This window comes from Tinamus guttatus, unplaced genomic scaffold (assembly GCF_059628265.1).
Source record: "Tinamus guttatus ecotype Peru unplaced genomic scaffold, ASM5962826v1 Tinamus_guttatus_pri_ptg000652l, whole genome shotgun sequence".
Taxonomy (NCBI): Eukaryota; Metazoa; Chordata; class Aves; order Tinamiformes; family Tinamidae; genus Tinamus; species Tinamus guttatus.
The window spans coordinates 2,841,241-2,868,716 of NW_028289186.1; the positions used below are offsets into that span (position 1 = coordinate 2,841,241).

The 27,476-nt window shown below is 40.1% G+C and overlaps 2 protein-coding genes and 1 long non-coding RNA gene across 5 annotated transcripts in view; all 3 read left to right on the forward strand.

Moving 5' to 3' along the window:
• The first annotated feature begins 6,644 nt into the window (after positions 1–6,644).
• GABRD (gamma-aminobutyric acid type A receptor subunit delta) lies at positions 6,645–18,513 on the forward strand. Of its 2 annotated transcripts, none has more exons than XM_010225466.2 (9): positions 6,645–6,888; positions 11,788–11,900; positions 12,369–12,436; positions 13,047–13,267; positions 13,810–13,892; positions 15,535–15,672; positions 16,576–16,731; positions 17,301–17,512; positions 17,836–18,513. In XM_010225466.2, exons 1-9 carry the CDS (start codon positions 6,821–6,823, stop codon positions 18,133–18,135), a joined length of 1,359 nt encoding a protein of 452 aa, XP_010223768.2. In that variant the 5' UTR covers positions 6,645–6,820; the 3' UTR covers positions 18,136–18,513. The 2 variants fall into 2 exon arrangements, with proteins under 2 accessions (XP_010223768.2, XP_010223769.2); XM_010225467.2 differs by having other exon boundaries at positions 16,579–16,731.
• Positions 18,514–18,611: 98 nt separating this feature from the next.
• LOC148592026 (uncharacterized) lies at positions 18,612–22,116 on the forward strand. The gene is made up of 2 exons (XR_015913975.1): positions 18,612–18,674; positions 21,847–22,116. It is a non-coding gene; the product is annotated as an uncharacterized LOC148592026 (long non-coding RNA).
• Positions 22,117–27,146: 5,030 nt separating this feature from the next.
• The window catches only part of PRKCZ (protein kinase C zeta), a 33,856-nt gene continuing 33,526 nt past the window's right edge, over positions 27,147–27,476 (forward strand). For both annotated transcript variants that reach the window (XR_015913974.1, XM_088536193.1), the window contains exon 1: positions 27,147–27,271. Coding sequence is in view for 1 of the 2 variants with exons in the window: in XM_088536193.1 (XP_088392319.1) it covers positions 27,201–27,271 (71 nt within the window). In the remaining variant the exon portion in view is untranslated. The remainder of the gene's footprint in view (positions 27,272–27,476) is intronic.

Here is a 27,476-nt window from a genome sequence, read left to right on the forward strand (position 1 = left end):
ACACACGCACACCCCACAGCCAAGGTTTGGGTGTTTGATACACAGGCAGCTGGGCAGGAACACACCTTTGGGAAAGAACTTGGGAAAGAAGCTTGGAAACAGTATCTACACTGCTCTATTTCACATCCAAACATAAGAGGTAATCTTTGAATTGTGTAAGAACCATAAGGAAACTTTCATTACTAATATACTCGTACCCAAGACAAATCTGTTGCAAAAAAGCACTTTTTCAGCTTTTAATAGCTTATTAACTTTTTCTCCCAAGGGGCTGAAGTCACCTAATCTTGACCACCAGATAAAGACTGAGTCAACAGGTAGCAAATCCAGCAAAACATTTAAACTCTGGCATAAAAATAACACAAAAGTACATCAGTGTAGTGATAATAGCTGCAGTACCTTCTGGTAAACCGCTGTCTGGCCAGCAGAAAGAACACAACTTAAAATGCAATAGACCTTTGGTTAAATTAGGCAAAATCTACCACATAGTTTTAAGTAACCTGTAAAGCAAACCCCAAAACAAAACACAAATACAAGCCGGGCAGCAAAAGGGTCCCGGGGCCAGCCCACCCCACCGAACTGCTGCCCTCCAGCGCGCGAGGAAGGCAGGGGGGCGGTTTGAATTGAATTATATTGGATGGGATTGGTTTGGTTTGGATTGGATTGGTCCGGTCCGGTCCGGTCCGGTCCGGTCCGGTCCGGTCCGGTCCAACCGCCGCCTACCTCCCAAGCGGCCCCGGCGTCCGTTGCAGCTGCTGTCATGGCAACGGGGCGAACCACCCGTAGCGCGCGCGGGGGGGGGGGGCTGCCCCGCGGCGGCCGCGGGAGCCGGGCCGGGCTCTGCGCAAACCACCCCCCGCGCCGCGCGTGGTCCGCGCCGGGAGCGGCGCGAGTCCTTCCTCGAAACGCCTCGAAACGCCTCGGAACGCCCCAAAGCCGCCCCACGTGGCCCGGGGCGCCACGGCTTTATGCAGGCCCGTGAATAGCGAAGTTCTGAAGCGGCATAAAGGTCGGTTTTTGAGGGGCTTCCTAATGATAGTTCCAAGTATGCACAAAATCACTAAAGGAAAAAGTATTTAGGTGATAGTCTAGTAATTTGTGTGGTAAATGACCGCGTTCATAAAATGCAAGTCAGGTGCAATATTGTGTGTGTTTCTCAGAGGAATGTTCTGAACTGCATGTTTGCTACCGCACCTTCAGTTAAGAGATTTTTACCTTTTCTTTAGTTTTCCCTCCTATTTCATGTATTAGTGTGGCAAGGGACAGTGCAGCTAAACTCACAGAAAAGTGGAATCTTATCCCATTATTCTTGACGCTAAACCTAAGTGGCATGTCGTAGAGATTGAGAGGTTCTGCAATTCAAAGAGATTCAGATATAAAATATTGGGTCATTGTTTAAACTATATTGAAATAAACACTCATCTGCACACAGAGACTGAAGGCAGTTTTTAAACCTGCAGTTATTTACAACAGTGACCTCTTCGTTGTCCCATACTTGTGTTATAGGTCCTCGTTCTTTGGAAACACGTGGATATTCTTCGCTCTGTACACACCAAGAAATCCTAACTTTATGTCGGCTATTCATACTGCATAAAACTAGTAAATCAGTGATATTTTCAAGATTAAAGCTATAAGATATAGGATAAAAATAGTCTGTGATTAACTGTGTAAGTCCTTTTGCAGATCTAGAATAGCTATAATTGTTGACTTAGAACTTGCTTGTGTTCCCACACTGCTAAAATGAGGACATAAAAGATTACTGATAAGTAACCATTTTTGTAACGATTTTGGTAATTTTGATGCATAGACTCTTTACTAATCAGCGAAAATACAGGGAAAGTGGAGGACATACCCTCTTGATACTTAGAACTACTTGGTCCACTTTCATAACAACAAAAAATAGTAATTTGAGCAATAAATTAATGTGTGTTTAATCTCTAAATTTCCTAAAATCTTAAAGATCTCTTTAGTCAAAAAGACAAACTGATCAACAACTTTGCTATAAATTATAATCTAATGCAATGGATTATTACACCTGATGTAGCCAGGGACACAGCATTGAGAGGTGATTCGAAATTTAATTGTCATTTTGCAGGAATTATTTATCTAGCATTTACTCTGGAGCAAAATTCTAACTCCTAAAGCAAGTTGATGCAGAGATATGAGGTGTCTTGGAACTGAGGCTTTATAACCCCTCATTGCAGAGTGCACACGGGCGCTCACATCTGAGTGCGTGGTCTCCTAGCTGCATTTCCAGGGTGATTTTATGTAAGATGAAAAATTTCTGTCACTGGGGAAAGGCGATCTGGATTTTCAGCTCCCAGATAGATGTGAGAAAAGGGAACATATGTGCAACCCCACTGAAGCTGCTAAATTATGGTTCCTCAGACAAGGTCATATCTCCCAATTCACAATTTATATCCATCAACGTTAAGTCAGTGAATCCATTCCAGCTTTAAGCTGCCAGAGATTTACCAAAAGTCATTCGTAGATGTTACTATTTGAGATCCTGTAGGCACTGACCAAAGTCTTGTGTCTCTGAGGTTCTGGTAACCAAGTGAGCCTGCATAAATTAAAAACCTGCTATTTTCTTCAAGTGGAGCTAAAATTAAAGACATTTCAGTAAATTTGCTTTAGTACCAACTGATGATCAGTTTGAAACTTAATAGAGCCGGACAATTCAGTTTGCTATATGATTACATACTGTGCTTCTTTTGGCAGTTAGTATTTCTTTTCTGAACGTTTCCAAGGTGACAGGAGCTCATATATGGAGATTACTAGCTTTTAGGCAGGAAAATATGCCAATAATGGAATTTTGTTGCAGTGAATTCATTTCAGATTAAAAAAAAAAAGAAAAAACGGAACTTCTCCTTATTGTTTCTATAATATGGATCAGTGCTTGCCTGTAAACAGTGACAAAACATTGGTGTCTTATCAAACAATAATTCCCTAGAGATCTTGCAAGAACAGAATGAGAGGGGAATTTGTTATCAGAGCACTCCAAGGTGGAGTGAGCAGAGATGACCTTGGATGAGATTGCATCTTTGAGGGCAACACATTTGTAATAAGACAGGCCACTCCTGGAACTAAAGGGCATTTCATTTTGGAATGAAATTTTGGGAATTTCATCCCAAAACTATTGCACAGAAAAGAGAAAAAGAGGGCAAAGTATCTGTCCCCACTGCACTTCGCAATTAGCAAAAGATACATATAGAATGGGGGAGGAACTAGATATTCTGCAGAACATTTGGAAACAAATAAAAATTAGGTTTTTCACCCAAGCTTTTAAGCAAAAAGAACATTCATATGTCTATACTGATATTTAAGTAGACACACAATTGTGTTGGGGTCACAGGACATTGATACGATACAAGGCATCGCTTTTGTACCAATTCTGAAAAGAGCTAAATATTCCTATCATGTGACTGCAATGGATATTTCCAAACCTCATTTATAAAAATAGACATATGTGTGTAATTTCTATATCTAGAGACATTTGGAGACGTTGCCACAACAGAGTCTTGCACGAGCTGTTTATGTGGAACCGTGGGAGAGTGAAATTAATTATCTGTGTGGTACATTTTTGCCTTTAAAAATTGTATGTGACAATAAGACATGCTTATTGTGCTGGCAATAACATTTGTTCCAAACTGTGTGACTCCAAAATGAAAACCGAGCTATGTTGAGGCATAGTTTAATCTCATGCAGGCTCTGATGATCCATGTGAACTGTAAATGCAAGGTCACATCATAGGATGGCTACTTCTGTACCAGGGAAAACCCCACAGTACCTGCAGCCAGAGGAAATGGGAGGAGGTACCAATTTAGAAGAGTGACAAAAAGGCTTAAGAAACATTTTAAATAATGGGTCGTTTTAAAAAGAATTATTTGACAGTTCCAAGCCAGTAGCTAAAGGAAAACTTAAATTATTTTAAAAGGGATTAGATGAAAAAGATTTGGGAAGCTTATTTATTTTGTTTTGATGTTTTAATTTTAATTGTTTTTAATCTCTCTCTTGAGCAATTTTAATCTGTCATTAGCTGTAAAGAGTTTGGGATATTTTTGCTAGAATTGTAGGAAATTAAATATATTGTTGATCATTATTATTTTATCCTCTCTCGTTTTACAACTAGGAATGATTAATTTTGAATGGGGGAGTATATTAAAAAACACTGATTTGCTAATATGTATTTCTATTCAGAATCTGAATGACCTTGTCCTTCTTCAAAATCATATTGAATATTTTAGGCCCATTTACATCAAACACAGTTTATTTACTTGAGCTAAATTATGCATTTATTTTAGAATTTTGTGGGAATGGATATTAGATGAGCTTTTTTCTTGAAGTACAGACACAAAGTGGTAGCTAAATCAGTCCTATGAAAATAACAGGAGAATTTGATAAACCCAGGCAGAAGAATCCTCTTGCCGTATCATGGTGATGATGAAAGACAAATTCTCCTTTCATTTAAGAGGGCATTATCAACCCAAACCTACAGGATAAAGCTTTCTTTGCTTATTCAAGATGATTTCAGCAAGTGGTAAATATCCCTTTGCAAGCCTGAGTTACTGGGCCAGCATTATTTTCTGAGGATAATCAGAACCCTGATAATACCTCTGAATTACCAGAGTTTGCCAAATGTCTATTAGTTAAAATCTTGCAACCAAACCCATTCCTACCATAATTCCACTGAAGATTTTGTGATCAGTGACCTTCCTGCTTTGGCTGTGGAGCTGCTGAAAAGGGAACATATTAGTAGAAGAAGAACTAGGAAAGAGAACTAGCTCAAAGAATCTAAGATACAATATGTAGATGTTAATCTTCCACCCTTATTGCAGTATCACAACTACTGTCAGCAAAGAAGAGTTTAATGGGATCCAAGTGAAATAAGTGCTACAAGTGCAGCTGGAGTAGAAACACACTTCTTTCAGTACTGATTCTTTTAGAGGAGTCCTACCGTACTTGTTTTAATGGCCAAATTTATAGCAGCGTTTATCCTTTTAGAGCCTATGCTGCCATAGTCTTCTTATATACATCTATATACACACATATAAGGAGTAGGTACATAGTTAACTGAGACAGCATCCTTGAGAGCAGGGAAAACATGAAAAAAAGAAATGTCAATTGCAAATGTTTTGGAAGATGTAAATCTGCCCTATTACACAGAGGAAAAAAAAATCTGTTTGATATCTCACCCTGTTAGTTCCATTAAAAATCTGTTGGTTTCCTTCCTCCATCAAAAATAGCTTTAATGGAACAATAAAACTACTGCAATGTAAATATAGGTCTTTCCTCCCTAGCATGCAGGCACTGAAATTTGCGAAGAAAGATCACAGAAAAACCAAAAACCCCACTGACCCCAACAACAAAAAAATCACCATAATTCTTACACTCCCAAGAACATGCGTCTATACACGCACGTGTGTTTGGGTACGCATTGTGTACAGACGCACATAGATTCTTCTGAGGAGCTGTTACTTCCCCAACCCTCCTTAGTTGCCATTTAAAATAATGGCATTAAATGGTTAAAAAAAAAAGGGAATAGATAAACCAAATGTTTTACCCAGGTGCATCCCTTCATCCTTTCATTTGAGTAAAAGTATCTGCACATTCACTTTTGCTTTAAAAGTCTCCTAAAAATGTAGCCTTCCCAGTGTTTTCTTTGCGGGTTGGTTTTAAAATTGTCCTTCTAGATTGGAAAGCACCAAGAAGCAGAGGAGAGCAGGAGAGAAAGAGCGAATATGGAGGAGAGACAAGTTTGACCTGCGAGCGAAGACGAAGCCAAACTCCCGCGGAGCCTGTGGCCGGCTTTCCCTGCGGAGCTCTCCCAGCGAGTCCCGTCTGTCGGAGCGAGCCGAGGCTGGGAGTTTGCAAGGCACGAGGGATGCAGCGTACGCGGCGTTACTGAGTTAACAATTTCAGCCCCGGAGCAAGCAGGGGTTGGGTTACAGTGAAGGCAGTTTCACAGCTCCACGCCTGCATGAGAAATCCAGAGCGTTTCATTTCAGAAAAGCCCCTTAGGATGTGATGGAGATGAGGAAGAAGTTTATCAAGCCTTGGAAGGGCGATTCTCCTTTGGTTTTGCTCTGTCAGCCCGGGACGGCTTTTAGAAAGCAAAGGGCTCCCCATTTCCCCTTCCCTGCAGCACGGTCCCCCTGTTTGCATCCCTGTTCCAGGGCAAGCTGCGGAGCGGGGCTGCAGCCGCCGCTGCCCCCGGAGCCACGCGGGGGTGGAGACGGGGGGCGGCAGCCTCCGCGCAGCCCTGCAGCTCCCCTCGGCCGGATCAGCATTCCGCTGCTTTACTCCGGACTGCCTCCCCTCTATGGCTAGATCCCCTTTACCCTTAGAGCGGGCAGCATCTCCGTGTTCCAGCCTGCCGCTATTATTTGCGCAGGACACGTTTAGTATCTCAGGAACACTTGGAGTTTGCTTCCTCCCGCGCTCGCTGGGATCAAATCTGCAATTTCAGGGGTTATTTTCGGCAACGAGCTTGGCGCTCGGGAAGCTGGGCTGCAGGAAGAACGAGGCGCTTCGCGGCGCGGCGGCAGCGCTCGCCGTGACGGGGCGGCCGAGCTGCCTCCTGCCCCGCTCCGCTGCCCGCGGGGGACGGGAGCTGCCCCGCCGCCCGCCCCGCGTCCCCGTGCCCGCCCGGCTCGCAGGCGCTGTGGGGGCTGCTGCTGCTGCTGCTGAGCAACAACGCGGCGCTTGAAACTCAGCCTCAACTTCCCACCGCAAGGATGGCAGCGCTGCTGGAGCTCTGGAGCTGCCCAGCGAAGCAGGGAACCTGCCTTGTGTTCGCCGCTGTCTAATACGTGGGAGTAAAATGGAATTTCTTACCTGGCTTTTTCCTGCCTTGCTTCTACTGTGCACGCAGCAGCACAGGTGTATCAGGTAAGAATGCGTCTTATAATTCATTCCTAGAGCAGCCTTGGGATGGCTTTTCTGTATGTGTGGGTGGCACAAAAGGATGCCAGGTTTGTGGTTGTTACTCCTTTCCCTGCTCCAAGCTCCCACTCCCACCTTTGCCCGCAGATGGTCTCCTTTTAAGGGCTGCAACTACCTGAGTTTCGGTGGGAAAAGGGGGTCTTGACTGAAGATTTTCCTCCAAGGTGCCCTATACTTTGTGGTTTCTTTCCCCCTAGAAAAGGATGCAGTTCTGCAAATTGATCTGCAATGTCTTGGGTTAATCTAGGGGTATGTTTTAACAGCTTGCCTAGGGAAACACTTCAACCTGGGGGTGATCACCTTTTGTAACAGCACTGCACATCCTAGGGCAGCCTCACCCCGACCTTCCCCCCAAAATAGCTTCGTAGGGGAGCTGGCTGGACAAGAAGCCCTTAGTAAAGCGCAGCACAATCACTAACTGAACATCTTTGCCTACTGCCTTCACAGACATTACTTTTAAAAACCCCAAATGTAGACATTCCTCTGCTAAGGACTTTAAGTCTCCTGGACCTGAGATAAGAGACTGCAAAAGAGCTTATTAAAAAAGTTTGAGGAAAGCCAACTGCTTTTAAAAAATAATAAACTGTAAAGATGAATGTTTGCAACTGTCAGTCACTTTTATTCAGAAGATGTTAACTAGGCAACCAGCTATGTTCTCTATATATTCTCTACAGATCTGGAGGCTGCATGTGGAGAAAGCTCGCTGTGATTATGCAACGAAAACAGAGTGGGGGGGAAGCAACTTGGTGCATGTAAAAACAGGTCCACATCGTGCAGTGGAGAGGGCTGTGGCATTAAAGAGGTCTTCCTGCTTTTATTTTATAGACATTGTTAATAGTTCAGAGGGGTATTGGGAGCAAAGTGATGATTGTAGTAAGATGTAATTCTGTTGTTTCAGTTTTTGAGAGAACAGTGAAATCTCCTTATTTCACTGGAAAGGAAAAGTGTCTTGGATTAGAGGAAGTGTCAGGTCAAGTCCTCTTGTTCAGGACCTGCCTTAATGATCTGCCTGTGACCTTGAGCCTGTTATCCAGGGCCAGATCCGGACACCCCTGTGCTCTGGTGTGATCCAGTATTTAACAAAAGGCAGAGGTGAAGATACTGTTTATGATCTAAAGGCATCAAGACTTGTCCCATAATGTCAATGAATCTGTTTGTCTCTCTCCACTTTGATTAGCCTTAAATATTTTGCTTGAAAATTACCGTTTCAGTAAAAATAAAATCAATTTTAAGGAACAATCAGTCTTCTCAGTCCATGGCTTCAAGGTCTGTTTCTAAACATAATAACAGCCAGGAAATGTGCAACCCTTAATTTGTTAGATAAATCATTTTATTGTTGGATTAACTGCCTAGTTACTTGGCCTTCTTCAGTTACACAATCATGCTGAATTGTTGTTAGAAACTGTGGGTTAGAAAAGGCAGCTTCTAGCATGTGAAATCCAACATTTGAACATTGCTTAATCCTGTAAAAGTGAGTAAATGTGCTTCTTTGCTTACATATGTACTTTAAACAGAAATTGAAAACATTTTATTTTTGCCTGAGAAACAGTACTCACACCTACGTGACCCCTGACTATGAAATAATTCCCTTTTTAAGAGCTAAGGAAGCATATTAATTGTCTTATTCCTCTTCCTTGAAGTCCTGAAGGAAAGAAGGGTTTTGATGTTCATAATATTACCATCAATCAAGCCTAATGCTTTTTCAATTACATTTCAAAACATAGACCATATTTATAGTGAGTTTCACTTAGAGTCAGGAATGGCAGATGGAAAGGATACACATGCTGCCCTGGATAATCCTGGAGCCTGACAGAGGACAGATTGTTCACTGACCTTGCTATATATTCCTTGTATTTTATTAACCAAGAAAATGTTTTCTTGAGTGGCAGTGACATCTGCAACATTTGCCCCCAAAGGATTATCTTAAAGGGAAGGAAATGTACTCCATCCCAGTGCGCAGTATCACTAAAACCGGTGTTTCCATCTTCCAAGTTAATACATTCATACTGTAGCTATGTCACTGCCCCCAAAAGAATCAGTCAGATTAGCAGATTTAAGGAAGAAATGGGAGATGTAGAAAGTGATTTTTCACATCTTTTCTTACTGCTATATGCATTTGTGAGAAGGTTAACAACTTCCATGCAAGTGTGACTTAAAAAGCTTGGAGTTTAGGATACATGTACTTTTAATTCTAGAACAGATCACACAGCTCTCCCAAGAGATGCATTTCTCTGATACGTCATTTGGGGTCTGTTGTTGAGTTGCTTTCCCTACATCAGCAGGTTGATGCAGGTCAAGGACAGGTTTGCTAAGCAAAAAACTTCATAGTTTTCCCAGGTTTGACAACGCCAGTGTCTTCTCTCCTTTGCCTAATATGCAAAAGGTATTTTGCATTTTATTTCATTTTAAACAACAGAAATCTGTCTTCCACTGCTAACCTCTGGCCCTTTTGAGGTTCTCACAGTGCTAAAATTCCAGATTTGGACTGATAAAAATATATTCTCTGGAATATCTGCTTGAAATCAGATTATCTAGAGTGAGAGTGGAGATTAAAAATATTTTCTTCAGCTTCACATTTGGAAAAGACTTCCACAGCGATATTGGTACCCGTGAGTATGCTGTCATTCAGTCGACCAGGCACCCTTCTCTGGCATGGTGCAAAGTAAAGATAAGGTTTTTGATGCTAAGCCCCTTAAATTTTACAAATCTATAGCTTGCTTTTATAAAGTCCCTTTCTTGCCAAAACAAGCTTTACAGAAGCTTGTGTCAGGAAATTAAGTTGCTGAATCAACTAAGAATAGTTACCTTTCTCTTTATCTTTATTGCTTGTATTACAAGAAATTAATCTCCTCCAAAGTATGTTTTCTATGCTGGTCTTCCTTTTTTCAGGTAAAGTATATGAATAATATTTTAGGCCACATATAATCCCCACTGCTTATCAAGGATGAATGAAATTCTACAGTCATCCTCACGTAACTACAGTGCATTGAATCTGATGTATAGAAGCCTACAGGGATGGCTAACAAGGATGGAGTTATCACAAACTGGCCTGTTAAATTACCATGAAATTAAAGCCATGCTTCCTAAAGTCATCATTCTTGACTGAGGACTGCAATACTATCAGCTAACAGTCACACTTTTATTTTCAAAAGATTAAAAAAGAACTAAAAGGATTATATGTATGTATGAAAGATTATATGTATGTATGACTTCATTGTTCCTCCTCTGCTTCTTCAATATTCTTCACGGAGATAAAAGAGGGGAATGGGGGTTTCTACTGTGCTGGAGGACCTGGGCTGATTTAGGCCTGAAAAGCTCCATTCTCATGGACAAGAGAAGAACTTTAGCCCCTTTGCACCATACTGACTCAAACACCCAAGCAGTTAGCCCATGCTACATTATTCCTTCTGTCTGCATTTTCCCCCTTTACTTTTTTATTCTCTATGTCAGGCTGACAAAATAAAATTAGAAGAATATGGTTGTTTAAAATGATTACTTACTACTTGGTAATTTAAGAGCAAAAAATAGATTCTTCATGAGAAGCCTAATATTAGCAAAATAGTGATCTTAGTGATCACTGAAAATCAAACTGCAGGTTATTCTGATTCACGTATTCTCCTTGAGCATCTGGTAGTCATACTGTGAGCAGCATGCTAGTGTACGAGAGTGACAGTAACCGAGTAAGAGTTATTTTTTTGCCCATTTCAAATAAAATAAAATTAAAGTGAACCAGTAGTATGAACATCAAAAAAGAAAATTTAGCCATAGAATATTTCAGCTGTCATACTTTAATATCCCCCCAAGGCATTAAGTAGATATAACTCCAATAACTTCAACAAATTTGTTACACCGATGATCTGACCCTAAGGCTTTATTAATAGTAGAAACAAGTTTTTTTTTTTAATTGTGTCATGGATATTTAAGTAAAACTCCCTCTAGACTCCCTCTAGATTATAATCGGCTTAAAATGCATTGCAAGCTATGGCCCACAATTTTTAACCCTAGACTCTCATTTTAACTTCCTTTTAGCTCTATGTTTCTCCTTAATGCCATTACAATTTAATACTGGCACAGGATAATGATATGTTATTGCCACAGGAGAGAGGTCACTACAACATTTCAAGTCCATTAATTTTTCTGTAATACTGAGTTCTTTATCCTGCTTTGTCCATTTCAATTAGCCTTTCACAAAGGAGAGCTAATTACAAAATCATTAGACATTTTCAAATGAACCTGAAATTAAGTTGCCATAGATTCTCTTACAAAGCACATCAATAAAAGACAGTTCTTGTCACCTCACTGACAGGGAACAAAATTTTCAGGTGAGTAAAGCATATTGATAGCATTTTGATCATTTAGACTGTTAAAATTTACAGTTCTAATTTACTTTTCCTAGTCTCACTCAATGCATGTAAAATACCTATCATGTGTAAAACGTTCTTTAGCTACACTAAGACAGGAAAAAGAGTGAACTCACTTGAACAGTGTTGCTGGAAAGCTGTAGATTTCTAAGCTTGAAGTATACCCCTGAGTTTCCAGTCTTGCTCCACTTGCTTTATCTTTTTTTTTTTCATGTCATAGGAAAACAAACCCCAAGTTCTTGTAGGGGAAAAAATGCTAAAAAGCTACGTGTTTCTGGGATTCTGTCTCCAAAAGAAGCTGTCATCTCGTCTGAAATATGTTTTGATTTAAACAAAAACATTTCCCACTAAGTACCTATTCTGCTGAATTGGTTATACTGTATGTGCTCGCTGGTATAAGAGAGGCTAATGTCTTCCATTTTCTCTTATTTTTATTTTTCTAAAGAGGACCAAGTTTTAAAAGACACTTATTCTCTTTATCTAGAGCTATGAATGACATTGGAGATTACATAGGTTCCAACATCGAAATATCCTGGTTGCCAAACCTGGATGATTTGATGAAGGGGTATGCACGTAATTTCAGGCCTGGGATTGGAGGTGAGACCTTCAGAATTCTCTCTCTCTTGTTTCTGACAGTGCTACACACTCTGTGTTTATGTGAATTTTATACTTGATTAAAGGGCTGTAGTTATCTTGCACTTGGATACTGGAAGTAATAAAGATCAACAATTTGCTTGTTGTGCACTCAAAAAATGTTTTTTTTTTACAATATGACACAATTAGAAACATACTCTTCCTGTTGATACACTTCTTAAACTGAAGTCATTTTGAATCACATTAAGTTGTGAAATTTTTTGAAGTTATGGTGTCTCAAACTAGATGACAAGATTTCCAGCATGAATTCCATAATTTTCAATAGTTATTTCAAAGTTTCAAAGTGAAATATGCCATGGAGAATACTTTAATAAATTTACTCTGCATGAAAGAATTAACAGTCTTACATCATCTATACTGTTACCTCACTGTGATAATATATATCACCCCATTCTAACAATTTTTTCTCAGGTCCTCCTGTTAATGTTGCTCTTGCCATTGAAGTAGCCAGCATTGACCACATCTCAGAAGTTAACATGGTACGTTGCCATTTATATACCAAATTATGAACATCTGTATTGCAATGACAGGAGATGAAGAAGCCTAAGTAAATAGAGAGTTTTAAGTAGGATATCCTGTTAAGAAATTAAAGAAGGAAGAGATTTCTCAACATGTTTGGAGTGGATAAATTGTCACACAGAAGTATTGCAAAGAACAAATGTATTTTAAGGCACAGGGGGATTCCCTTTGGGCAGAAATTGGCAACTGTAAGACTTCAGTCAGGTTAAGTCTTTAAGCTGTCTTACTACAGTTAGCACGGCTAGAACTGCCCTTATTAAGGGGAAAAATAGATTTAAGCAGCAACTTTCCACTTCAACTCCTTTTCCTCACAGATATTCCTAAAAGATTATGAGGGAACCATTAGTTGTGAGATGCATCTCCTTATCATATACAGGTCTGAATAAAGCAACAGAGTGCAACATATTGCAGACAAGCAAACAGAGGCAGGAGTTAAGTGCCTTTCTGAAACACAATAGATTTCATTTTAAAACCGAATTGTGTGCCCCTCCAAATTTTTCACCAAATCCCAAGGCATTGGTGTTGTGTTTGTTTACCACGATCTGTTAACTGTGATTTCTCTTGTCATAGGAATATACCATGACGGTGTTTTTGCACCAGAGCTGGCGAGATGACCGTCTGTCTTACAACCACACCAATGAAACTCTGGGGTTAGACAGCCGGTTTGTGGACAAGCTCTGGTTGCCAGATACGTTCATAGTAAATGCCAAATCTGCCTGGTTCCATGATGTGACCGTGGAAAACAAACTTATCAGGCTCCAGCCAGATGGAGTCATTTTATACAGCATCAGGTGAGCACGAGAAAGTGAATGCAGATACACTCTCCCATGTGTGTTAACCTTTTTAAAGACTGTAAATGTAAAGTAAGCACTCAAGTTTTCCTAGGATTGATTTTTCTGGAATAATAATTTAAAAAAAAAATTAAAAAAGAGAGTTCACTTCTTTCAGAGATTCCTTTTCTTTGCAAAGATTGTACTGCTAGAAAGGTATCCTCAGCAACACCAGTGTTTTCCACTGAGCAATCACTCATCACTTTTAAAATGCCCTTAATGTCTTAAGCTCATCCTAACTATTTGGACACTAGGCAGGAGGTACTGAATATTAGTATAAAGTTTAAATGTTTTCTGTTCAGTCCTGGAGTTCTGAAGGAAAATGAAAGGTCACAGAATCACGGAACAGTTAAGGTTGGAAGGGACCTTTGAAGACCATAGGTTTGCCTATCTGCTCAGGCAAGGTCCCCTATAGAAGGCTGCCCAGGACCATATCCAGGTCAACTTAAAAGTGTCTGCCCTATGCGAATTCAACTAATTAGTGTTCATTTTGCTTGGAACAGGATTACCTCAACAGTGGCCTGTGACATGGACCTTTCCAAGTATCCAATGGATGAACAAGAATGCATGTTGGATTTGGAGAGCTGTAAGGGCTGAGTACAGTGTTCCCTATATTCTGCTTAACGCCATCCTGTATGGTACTTAGGTTGCTGGAGCTTGCTGGTGTGATTCTGTTTTAGGCAATGAAATGTAACGACTGCTACAATGTTAGAAATAAAAGGTACAAACCTCAATTCTGGGATTGAGCTTTAGACTACACACTTTCCAAAATCAGTTCAGCTCTGATGCATTTCAAAACTATAGGATTCAGTTCAACGAGGATGAAAAGCCTTCAGCCCTGCTGATGATAGATGACTGGCAAATTTGTGCTTCAGGTAAAACCAGATGAAACTGTGACAGTCTTCTCACTAGTGTTAAGGAAGCTTAGATAAAATACAGTGAAAATAAGGAGAGAAGCCCACAAGCAGAACTGAATGAAGCCCACCTCTGACACAAATGGGCCACACAATCAATAGCATTGAATTTGGCCTTTTATGGTTTTTGTATCAGGAACAGACTAAAAATTCGGAGGGTTCCACAGATTTGAGAATAGCAGCTTCTGAACAGATGCACTGACACATTGATGCAGCTTCTCTTTCTTTTTTCGCACTGACTCTGTTTTCTAGGCAATTAACCACAATACTATTTTATCCCGTCAAAAATAGAAATCTACAGTTTTAGTTATGTAATCAGCAAATGCAGAGGCAGCAGACAATGAACTAGCAATCAGCTTTCTCTCCCAGCAAGTTTTACAGGAAATTTTGGTGGCATTGGATTTTTAATTGAATTTGAGAATTTTGATTTCAGTACAGTAAACATATGTAGAAACAAATCCTCTTTGAAGAAATTAAAGTGGAAAGTTATCCATTAACAGAAAAACCTACAAAGACGGATTTCCTATGGATTTGTACGTTATATACATCCCTTCATACATCTCATGTCTCCCGTGTGCTGCATCTCTTGCTGGCAGCAATCACCCAGCTGCTTCCCATGCCAAACTGCCATGACTAACAGGCTGATTCAACAATTCAGATATATATTTTATTTTCTCATAGCATGCATATTTAAAGTGTTGCGGGGCTTGCACGGAGAGACGGACGGTAGCCCGTAAACCGGGCACGTGCTTGTCAGAGGCAGTGGGGAATTACTGACAAGGGGACTCTGCACTGCCTGACTAAAGACCATCTATAACATAAAATCAACAGGTAAAAGTAGAATTACAGAATTACACCTCTGATATTTTCAGTAGGATGGTGACATTAGATTTGGCAGGTATTTTCTTTTCCAGTAAATTCTTTTGTGAATCAGATGCAGGTGCATTGCAGAGGTAATAGCCTGGCTTGAGGGCTACAACAACAGTTAATCTACTTTGAGTGTGTAAATGAGCTTTTTGAGAGATGACTTGAATATTTTTCATGGCACTGAAGTGTGTTGTGCCATACCATGTATTGTCAGTCATTTTGAATCAACTTGAATTTTTCTCCCTGTTGGAAAGCTGTCCCTGATCTTATTCTGGCAACACTGATGCTGCCAGGACAGTGAATTATCCAGATTGAATCTCAGCATGTTTGCAGTGAGACTGATGAAAATGACTTTGGCAGAGGAATTGGAGGAGTTCCTCTCTGAGCCCTCTGTGCACTTAATTTCTTCCCCAAACTTTGTGTTTATTCAGTTTTCCTTTTTGGCAGATGGCTACTCTTCAGAGGATATCGTCTACCACTGGTCAGAAAACCAGGAGGAGATCCATGGGCTGGATAAGCTGCAGCTTGCTCAATTCACAATTACCAGCTACCGGTTCACAACAGAAATGATGAACTTTAAATCTGGTAACAGAATCTGACTTGTTCCTACATGAGGAAAGCTCCTTTATCTGTGATAGAAAATCCTTTCTCTTAAGAAATTAAAGAATCTGTGTGTCTCGGTACAGTTTTCTTCAGCTGGTACTCACAAAAAATGCCAACCTTTTCTGAGCCTTGGGTATTCACTGTAGCATATTGTGACAAATCTGCAGTCCTTTAGATCCACATGTTAGAAATAATGCTATATGGGGTATCTAGATAGCACTTGTATCTAAAGTGCTAAAGTTTTCTAAAAAAACACTTGAGGTATAGCTCCATAATTTACCATTTGGGAAAAAGTTTCCATTAGTCCTGGTTTTGTGAGGCTTATGAGGTGAAGTCAGATCATTCTAATTCTATCCAGTAAAAGTCAGTTGTGTGTGTGCATATCACTGGGTTTATTGCAATGTTTGTAAAAAAATGGAATAATTTCTTTCCTGCTGATTTTTCATCCTCATTCATGTATTCAGAGTCTCATTTATGCTGCACATCTCCTCCAAGCTCTTTTTGGAGTTTGAAATTAACTTGGCCTTTTAAAAAATCTAAATTTAGTAGCTGGAGGACTTTCTACAGCAGATGATAAGACAGTACACATTTTGAAGCAATACTGTTATTCAAGAAGACTCATAATTTTATTTTCAGATCTGGCATTGATAAGACCCGAGACAAGTCATTTGCCCTATTCTTAGCTAACACACTGAGGAAAACTAGACAACCTTGTGCAGGGCTTATGAAGAGTAATTGGACAACATTCAGAACAGGCTTTTGTAGTCCTTGCCCTAAAAAAATGGTCAGGAATGCATATCTGCATCACTACAAAAAGTTATTTTAAATATCAGTTTGACTCTAACTCACACAGCTTTTTTTTCTTGGTCTGCCTCTTTCACTCAGCAGGTCAGTTTCCCAGGCTCAGTCTTCACTTCCACCTTCGGCGAAATCGAGGAGTTTACATCATTCAGTCCTATGTTCCTTCTATCTTACTTGTGGCTATGTCATGGGTGTCCTTCTGGATCAGTCAGTCAGCTGTGCCTGCCAGAGTGTCATTAGGTAAAAGAGATTGGGGAAATAGCAAGGAAGAATAAAGTTGTAACGATGCTCTCTATTATACCTCATTTTCTATGAAGGCATGTTAATTAATGCTGTGTTTACATCTGCGGAAGAGAGATCTTTTAAAGATTTCCTTTGTGTTTTAATTTCTATCATGCTATCAAAGCAGCTGTCTGAGTAAAGAACAGAAAATAAACATCTAATAATGGTTAAAAGCCATTGTGAAAGGCAGCAGTTGTAGGAAGGAATTGGTTTGAAAAAACTGGGACGATAAAAAGCATTTCTAGAGCTGGTAGATCTGCTTGCCAGAATAAAAAATTCAAGTCCAGGTGAAAAGATTTTGAGGGCTTGGACCTAGAGCAAAGTGAAGCCTAAGATATTCATAGCTGCCTTATTCATTCAAATGCAGTTTTTACAAACTTTTCAAATCCCCTAGATATTCTGAAGGTTAGCAGCCATACTATTAAAGGGCTTCTACTATGAAAAGTATTCCTCAATTTCAGATTATTAAATACTTTTATAAAAGCATATTACGAATCCTAAAGACAGTTTCACATACTACATTGCAGGTATAACTACAGTTCTTACTATGACTACACTGATGGTCAGTGCCCGATCTTCACTTCCACGAGCATCTGCTATCAAGGCACTTGATGTTTACTTCTGGATTTGCTACGTGTTTGTCTTTGCTGCGCTGGTGGAATATGCATTTGCACATTTCAATGCTGACTACATGAAAAAGCAAAAGAACAAGATAAAGGCAAGAAGACGGAGTGCAGAGGTCAGTAAGTGCCAAGAAAGTGGTGCAAAAGCAATCATCCCATGCTATGAGCTTTTCTCCACATTAATACAACAGGCAACCACATGCAATTGATGATTTTCCTCTGCAACATGATCAGCATTGTACTAGAGGAAACACTCGAACACAGCTTGTTGCTGTATTTAAGTTAGGAAATGGACTCAAAACCTCACAAATACTGTTCAACCCTTGAAGGTCTCATGTATATTGGACATTTGACTGTGTCAGTATATGGCTAGCTCTGATCAGGTACACTGCCTTTGCCCTATAAATTACTATTTTTTTTTCTCCTTTTGCCTTTGCAGATAAATGTGAAGAATGCCATTGTTCTGTTCTCCCTGTCCATAGCTGGTGTGAACCAGGAACTGGCCGTTTCCAACAGGCAGCACAGAATTCCCAGAGGCCTGCCTGGCTCATATGGCACAGTAGAAATAGAAACTGGAGAGACAAAACAGCAGCATGAAATGAAACTGGATAAGAAGAGTGGTCTGAAGTCCCTCTTTAAGCCCATTGATGCTGATACCATTGATATATATGCCAGAGCAGTGTTTCCAGCAGCCTTTGCAGCTGTCAATGTTATATACTGGGTTGCTTACACAATGTAAAAAACAAAACACACAAAAAAAAAAACTGACAAGACCTGGAAATTGAACATTAACTTGAACAGTATCTACATACTACAAAGACCTTGCTGAAACTGTATTGGTCCATCTCAAAGTATTTTCTGATAAGCTTGAGACATTTCTGAAGTGAAGGAAGCCCTGCAATTGATTACTACTAAAAACAGCAGAAGAAACAGTTTATTACCACTTTGGTTTGATATATGAATTACTCTACTTTGCCAAACAATCTCAGCTCCTTTTGTTTCTTGTCTTAGTGTAAGACAATTTGTCATATGTACATATTTGCAGTACAAGTGAAAATCCTAAATTACCATGTTCTTCATTCTAAGGATTGGTCAGTAATGAAGGCTTATCTCTCCATGCTCATATAATTTTCTACAGAGCAGCTGACTACTCATTTCCACACAAGAGTGATTTTCTGTATCTGGCCTTCTGTGCGATGGTCCAGGTTTAACAGTAGTGATAAACTGGAATTTTTAAAATCATAAAAATTGCATTATTCAAGTAAAAGGGAATAAGAGGTAGGTGGAGGATTCTTTCTTATTCTTTGCCTTTGATGAAGTATTTAAAACATTTCAGTGCTCTTAGTCACAGCATGAAATAAAATATATAGAGAGAATACAAATGCAAATACACAAATAGAATTCTGCTAACAATGACTGCATAACATTTCAGATCCAGGCTAAGGAGAGCTTAAACACAGAAATGTTATTAGTTTAATAGGCCCAAAATAGACAAGTGATTCAGAAACACAGACAGTTCAAGCTTCCTACACTGGAAAAGCAAAAATTTTAAAGGTGCTTGATAACAGAGGAATTGCATTTTCAGGAACTACTGTAGTTTCATCTGTCATTTTTCAGTGAAAATCAGATACCTGACTGCTGTATGTGCCTCTGAAAATCTCCTTTCTATATATGGCCCTAAATAGATGATGGAAGTCCAAAAATGTGATACATGGTGTTAATCTACTTTAGATACTTTGAAAATTTTTGCCATCTTTGCTCAGAGGCTGAGTTAATAGATATCTTAGGCCTTTTCACTTCCATGATTTGATAATCAAATTTGTGGGTCCTATCACCTCACCTCATGCAAATTAATTTTGTCTGGAAATATTTCCAGTGACCTCAGTAGATGAAGGCAGTGTTAAAAATACATTTTTTTTTCCATAATTAATCTCTAAAAACTCCACAGATATATTGGGATATGAGTTCAAACAGCTGAAATATTGTTAGGATAAGAAACCAATATAAGAAGCTTCAAAAGGGGGATGTTTTTTGAGCATTTTTGTGCCTGGAGAATAGAAGGTTGTTACATAGGCTGACACAAAAGACAAATTGAGAGAGAGGAGGGAAGGAGGGACACAAAAGAGGCAGCTGAAAGTTGGAGCTGAAGGGTACATTGGGAGATGGAAGATTGAACAAGAAAAGATGTAAAGAAGAGGAGAGCTGTGTCAGGCTTTGAAGATGGGCACCTTCAATTTAGTGACTAATGCGTAATGGCTGCAATTGCAGTAAGGGTGAAGCCAGCATTTGATCACAGTGCACTCACTGATTCCTGCTCCTCCTGCCCTGCTTCCCTAGGACACATAGTTTGATTTCGCACAACCAGTGCTGAAAGATAGAGCATTTTAACATGGATTTATAACTGAAAATAAATATTTTCCAATATCATTGAAGTAAAAAGGTCTTCTGAAGAAAAATAAGTGATGGTGAACTACTATAGAAAATATATTCCCATCATAAATCAAGCTTAGGTTTCCCTCAAAATTTAGTTTCTCTTACGGTTGGAAAACTTTCTGCCAGCAACATGATGGAAGGTGCACTCTGACATCGAGCTATAATTGCTCTACAAAATATTTATTGGTTTAGGTCTGGGCTGAGACATCTGGATTCAAGCTCTTCCTGCTGATTTGTTGAGGAACTTTGGTGATGTTGTATCACTGCGCAATCCACAAAACTGATATAATAATCCTGGTTTCTTTCATAAATGTTTTGAGTTTTACAGAAGAAAACCCCTAGAGGAGAGACAGCAACTGTTCTCCAAGTAACAAAGGGCATCCAAACAGTATTTACATGTTGCTATTTACTACACTTTCTGAGTCTCTACTGGATTAAAGCAAGCTATTATTCATCTTTCCTCATACTCAGGAAGCTAAAGGAATGTCACATTCCCTTAATATATGCAGGTAAATCCTGGTTCTCCCATCTGCTTTTCCTCCTCCTGCTTTATTTTTCTTTGTGGTTGTTCTCAATGTTGTCTAAATACTACAATACAGAAATACACCAAAATTTGCCAAGTGCTTTTTGGTCATAATTGCTTTCTCCCATAGGAAGTTCAGTAGCTTCCGAGTTGCAGGCCTTTCCGTGCTTTCCCGAATCATTCTTACCGTTCTATGTAATGACTAAGTGCAGAGTGAAACACAGCAGAAGCATGGCTTTACAATGACTTTTCCCAAGCTGCTTTTTCTAGGATCTTGGGCCAGGTCCTTGACATATTTTAAATCTCCTTTTCATCTCTCCTTTTTGCTTAAAACTGAGCTGTTTCAATTTACACCTAATCTAATTCTTGCCTGGTCTCAGAAGCAAAGGAGGTGAAAAAGTAACTTTCCTATCTGTCTAGCCATTGGTAAGCAAGAGAGCAGGCAATCTGAAACATTCCGCTCAGTATCACAAGAGCACATTTGAGGAGGGCCCCATGCCTTTCTCTTCTCTGTTACACTGATATAAATTAGAAATAATCCTTGTTTAAAAATCAGTGGAGAAAACTGCTTTGAGAGTAGAGCCTAACCTTTTCTTAACTGCTGGCTTCACCAGCTACTAGCTTAGCACACTGCCTGTTAGGGTCAAAAGTTGTTGCTAAGAGTGAAATTATGGGCTAAATTCAGTGGAAGACATGCTTGAAGCAAAATCCAGTGGGCTGTGTATCATAAGAAAAGTAATCCCTGATTTGGGATTAAAGTTATTAAGGAACAGAGAGCAAAGCATTGACCTAGTCCCTCTAGCATACAGTTGCTGGTTATTCAGAGTAATTAGCAAAAATAAAGCTGCAGATACTATAAAGGCAGTGTCTAATCTAATTACTTCAGCAATAATACTTCATAATTGTAAATCTGATATAACTCCTTACCCTGAAGACAATGGAGTAATCATAGTGAGTTACCATAAAAAATGTTACTTCTCCATTTGGGACTGTCACAGGCTGCATGTCCCACTCCCTTCTTCAGATTTGTTCAGTGAATTTTCTGTAGTTTGACTGCAAGTTTTTGAGCTGCAGAGCTCAGTTGCAATTGATCAAAGTAAAGGTGGCAGCGAGCTTTCCTTCAAAGACCTGAAACACTAAATCAGCCAGGAGACATTATGCTAGGCTCTCACAATGTTACTGACAGGAAAAAATAAATCCTTTCAAAATATTCCAGGCTGTCAGAACATGCACTGTGAGCATATGGATGGCAATTGTGTCAATTCCACAAACTGGGTAACTCAGGGACCAGAACAGGTGGTTCAGCTACCATTACTGCACAAGCACTTGCATGAGTACCACAGGACAAGACATCTCCATCTTGAAATATTGAAGACTGTTCTCTGAGTTTCCAGAGGTAGAAATAGAAAAGACAGATGCCAAAAGCAGCAACAACAACAACAAAACCCACAGTATTTACAACTAAACACAGTACCCTAATAAACATTTTTACAGAGCACTGAATAAAGAGATAAACTAAGTTTGATGTCAGCTGAAGGCTATCCAAATTTTGGACGTGCTATACTAGTGTCAAGGAGAGAAGAAAGAACCATGTGACAGAGCAGAAGGATTTTTTCTGTGCTGTACCTGAAAACATTTGTATTTCTTTCAGCGCTTTAGAAAACTGCTCTACAGACTGGTGTGTCTGTGCAAAAGAGAGCAGGATATGTGTTAATGTAATCACTGTAAATGTTTAAGTGTTAATAAAGTATAGATTATCCACAAGTTGTAGCTTCTATAAATTGATAAAACAGACATTCCAACTATTGAATCACAATATAAAAGACATTATAAGGAAAGTCAAAGTACCTCTGAGATTTCTTCCCATATTGAAATCTTGCCTCTTCAGTGCCAAAGGGCTCATAAAAACCCCACTTTGGCCTTGATAATAGAAGAAAAACTACCATTTGGTATTCATGAGTACTCTGTGTGGAGCACTTGCACAGACTTCTGTATTTATGTTAAAAAAAAAAAAAAAGAAAAAAAAAAAAAAAGAAAACAGATGTTGCTGCTTTAAGAGATTGGAAATAACCAGAAAGCACATGACGAAGAGAAAGATACTAAATTATCTGTTTGAAAAACAATGCCTGTACCATTAAGAGGGTAACCTACATATCTAAATCTGTCCTGCTCCTTTGCAAAAAAAAAGAAATTTTAGTTTAAGTAGAAGCTCCCACATCAATCCTTAACAGGTTTTCTAATCCAATAGATAATGGAGCGAAACCAATTTAAACTCAATGAGGCTTCCATTGCTGGTACAACAAAACACTTAATAGGATTGCTCTGATTTTCAATACTAACTGTCATTAACCTAAGAAAGCATTTCACATTAAGAGGAAAACAGTACCCCTCTGCATATTTGTTTATGCAGCAGAATAGATAATAGAAAACTCAATGAAAGTTACTGAGAATATTTCCGTTAAAAACAACAACATTTCTCCCTGTACCCTCTTTATTATAGAGACATAAAACATTGGCAGTGGTTAAAAGCTTGTCTAATGTTACAGTAATACTGAGTGCAATACAGTGCATTACAGACCATTTATAGCTATTTTTTCTATTTTTAAGAACACTTAATATAAATTTAGCAATAAGTATGCCTTGTTAGACAGATTTGGTAGCTGGATTACAGAACACTGTCTCTATCTGCCTTTATAGCTTGTGTCTTAAATAAAACGAGTTTGAGGATTTAAGCATATCATTACATGAAGCATTAGGGATCTGCTCTCTCATTATGCCGGTTTTGTTATGGCTATTCCCTTTGCAAAATTTTGCTTGCTTGATAAAAACAAAGTGAAAAGATAGTGAAACTCTGTATCAGAAAATTTGACAACAAGAGAACTCATCAGATGTCATTGAAAGAGACAGTGCAGCAAAAAGACTGGACACACACACACAAAAGCCCACAGATAGATTATTCTTCTGCACTATTTAAACCTTTCTCAATCATTCTGGATTCATAAACAACCAAAACGTAGGACTGACTAATTCTGTGCACCCAGGATCCCTATAGCCTATTGTCCAATCGCCATCCTTTGGTGTAAAGCCCGTCAAGGAACTGCTAAACGTGTATCTTTTATTAAGATCAGCAGTGGTCTGGATTCTATAGAAACAGGTTGTATAAATATCCTGGATAAAACCTCTATGCTTCTGTACTTATTTGTTTTGAAACATGTAGCTTGGGTACACAGATTTCTCCTTTCCTATAGACTAATATAATGACAAAAGTGGGAGGTAGTTTCTGGGTGCTTCTGTCTTATGTAAAAACATGGGTAAGGGAGGTGTTGTCTTAAAATAGTCTTGAAGCATTATTCATTTGGTCTATTTTAACATGGACTAGAAAAACACTAATATTCAATCCACCAAGCCAAATTGCAGAGAATTACCATGGTGATTTCTGATCTTATGTAAGACATACAGTTTGCTCCAGTTTATGGTACAATATTTTAATGCTTTGCCTTACAATTTTTACCCAAACTACTTGGCATTTAGCCCCAAATCTGTTCCCACTGAAACCAATAATTTCACTGTCACTGACTTCAAAGGAAACAATATCTTGTTGCTTGGAAAAAAGAGTAAAGAAAGAGAGCAAGGTTGAAGAGTAGTCTGCACGCCTGCTCACATTACTGGTGTGAGTTGCTAAATGAGAAATTCTAGAAATTAATTCTGGAGTGACACAGAACAGGATGACTGTATCTTGCACACACACAGAATTAGTAGTCTTATCTTTCCATTTATTAGTTGTTTATTTCTTAGTCTGAAATCACCAGTTTTAATACATACTAAAAATCTCATATTATATTATAAAATATACTATATAAGTAAAAATATACTATAAAATATACTATATTAATAAATCATATTTAGTAATACATACTAAAAATCTAAGAAAAGTTAGAGCTATGTGGAAAAATTAAAATGTTTTCCATTAGACAAACATGTCTATTGATAGATCCTAATGAGGCAAATGTAAAATGGAAATATTATGCATTACAGCTAATATATAATAGAATTTTATAAACTCAAAGCAGCTTCAAATGCAATACCTACCTTACAAAACAAAAATTACTTACATGTTTCAGGGAGGGCGAGTAAACAGGACAGAAAACTTGTTTTTGTCTGTTGCTTATGCTGAAATGCAGCTTGCAGAGAAAATGGTCTGACCCTCTGACCTTAAAAAAAAAAGACTGTGTTCAAACTAATTAACTTTTAAACACAGAAATTTTCTAAGTTACTTCTGACTATAGTGTATGAAGTTATATTTGACAATCGATACTTCTGAATGGCCCATGTAGTAAAACTGCTCTGAGATATCCCAGAATATGTTTCTTTTCACAGAAGAGCTTAAAAGATATTACTTTCTTTATATGGAGCCTGGAGAAGGGCTCTAGATTAATGTTACTAATCCCAAATAATTTGTTTTCCCTTCAAACTCATCTTTAAAGAGCCTATGCCATTAAAATAAGGGACTAGTACAGATAATTTTTGTATATTCGACCTTTTCTTTCCTAGATAGTTGTCTAGGAATATCTTGCCATCTGCTGGAAGTGTGTAGATATGCACATTTATAAAAATACAGATTAAAAACTGTCACAATTCTGGTAAAATTAAATAACCAGGGAGACATCACATCGAGAAACCAACAGTCTGCATCTGCGTAACTTTTAGTCAAGAGGACAACTGGGTAACACGATGTATCATCCATCTTCCGTGTTGCAGCACCTGCTACACCAACACTAGCTTCTTAGCAAATCAATTTTCATCATTGTGAGTATAAAAACTGTTGCTCAATTGGTCACTGAGGTTTATACCTGGTCACTTAAAGCTCATTATCATCAGGGGCATATCGGTGCCAACCGGGAGTAAACTCACCGAGGATGAGGTGATAAGAACGCAAATTTCAAGTAAGCCTGAGGCATTTCCACTAGGATACAGCGCCACGTTTACAGGTGGCACAAAATAAACTGTCTGGCCTCTAGGACCCTTAAAATAGTGGTGTTGGTAAGAAGACCCAGACATAGGACATCTCATTCCGTTGCCTCCCCCACTTCTCCCCTCTCCTTCCCCCCCCCCCCCCCCTTTTTAAAAAAAAAAAAAAAAAAAACTTCTCGGTTTGGTTATTCAGGGAAAAAAAATCACAGTATTGGCGCGTTGCTTCCTTTCTCCCACATCCAGGTGTTTCGACGGCAGCTTTCCCGCCCTGGCGGTTCCGAGCGAGGTCTCATGGCGGGGAGTCGCTCACGCTCCCCTCAGGCGAGGCTTCCCGCCCGCGCCCGCGGCGCCGCCCGGGCACCGCCCCTCGCCTCAGCACCGCCCCCGGGCCGGATCCGCGGGGAGGCCCCGCTCCTTCGCCCGCAGCGAACGGAAGCTGAGCGGGAGCGAGGCGAGGCCGCCGCGGGGAGCCCTGGGCACCCTCAACGAGCCGCTACCTCGAGGAGAGCAGCTCCGTAGCTCCACAGGGCGCCCTTAACGGTCGCATCCTCCACAGTACGGGGGGCTCCTCCCGCCAAGGCGCTGCCGCGTCGCGGAGGTGCCGCACGGCGAGGCCGGGGCCGTCGCCGCTGCCCCGGAGCGGCGGGAGGGGAAGAGCCCGCTCCCCTCACACCTGCCGCCACAGCCCGCGCCTCCCATTGGCTGCAGGTGTTCGCCGGCCGCCTCCTCTATGGCTCCTCCTTGGCTAGGCAGCACCCCCGCTCCAGGTAACGGTCTCTAGCCTGCGATTGGCCGCGCCTGAGCGAGCTCGCGTGGGGATTGGCCGCAGGTGAGGCGGAGCTTGCGATTGGCCGGCAGGTAAAAGGGGAGGTGTTGGCAGCGGGCGCTCCCGCCTCGCACCGCCATGTTGGGAGCGGGAGTGGCGGGGTGGGGAGGCAGCGCCGGGGGTCGCTGAGGCAGCGAGCGGTGACGAGCGGCTCTGGGGCTGTGCGGGTGTCCGGGGCTCCTTCCTTTGCGCGTTGTCGCCGTTCCCGCCAGACAAGAGTCTTCCCCGAACTTCCTCGCGGGACTTTAGGCAACTTTCCGGGACGAGGCGGGCCCGGGGCGGGGGCGTTTTCCGTGGGACTGGTGGCGGGGAAGGGCCTCGGGGCGCCGGCCGCCGGGAATGGGCTGGAAATATTCCCGAGTTTGTTTGTGTATGGAGTGGAGAATGCTTGTGAATAAACAGTATACTTGCCCGGGAGCCCGGCCTTAAAGGTAACTTACGTTGCTCTTTGGAGTTTCTTTTTCTATCTTTTTTTGGATAAATTTGTCATTAACACTTGTTGCTAGGGGTCTTCCGTGTGCTTACAACTTGCTTCGAACTGGTGTTACAACTGGGGTGAATAAGTAAATAATTTTTCTTAGTGTTTTTGCTCAGGGGAGAGCAGCTGGGTGTTTTGTTAGAAAGTCTTGTCCTTTAGAAAAAGAGCCTTAAATAGCTTTATACCAACTATGAGGGGGAAGAAAAAACTTTCTAACTTTAAGTCCTGGTCTTTTGTGAATTGGAACATTTATATAGTGTAGGGTATTTTTGCCTTCCTTGCTGTGCAGGATGAGTCTTAATATGTGTCCGTCTCATGTTTTTTTTGCTGTTTTATGTGTAAAGCTAGATTGAGTTTACAAAATCTGACCCTACACTTGTTCAGTAGAGTGTTTCTGATCATCTGCGTTCTGGTTTTCTCTCTTTCAGGAGAGGTTACTGTCATGTGGAGAAGATCTGAATATTTCCTATGCGAAATCTTTCATTTTGTAATTAAATGAGCTATCTGTTCTGAATTATCTTATTTCTATGTATTTACAATATAGCCCTCACTTAAACAGTTGAATTTTAGACCATGCCTAGCAGAATGGGCTCTAAAGTTAATCTGAGCAGAGACTTCATCAGAGTAAAAACACACTATAGTGGGTAAGTCTGTGTATTCTGTCCTCTGTACTGTGTCATATGTAATTTTGAAGCCTATCAGACAGGAGTTCCATAGGCTCACTTAATGACGGAGTAAAAAGGAAGATGATGGATTTGAATGTAATGTCAAGACAAGCGTGTTAAATTCTACACTGTTAAAATAAACATTCAGAGCAACTGCAGCACCCTGGAATAGTTTTAACAGTTG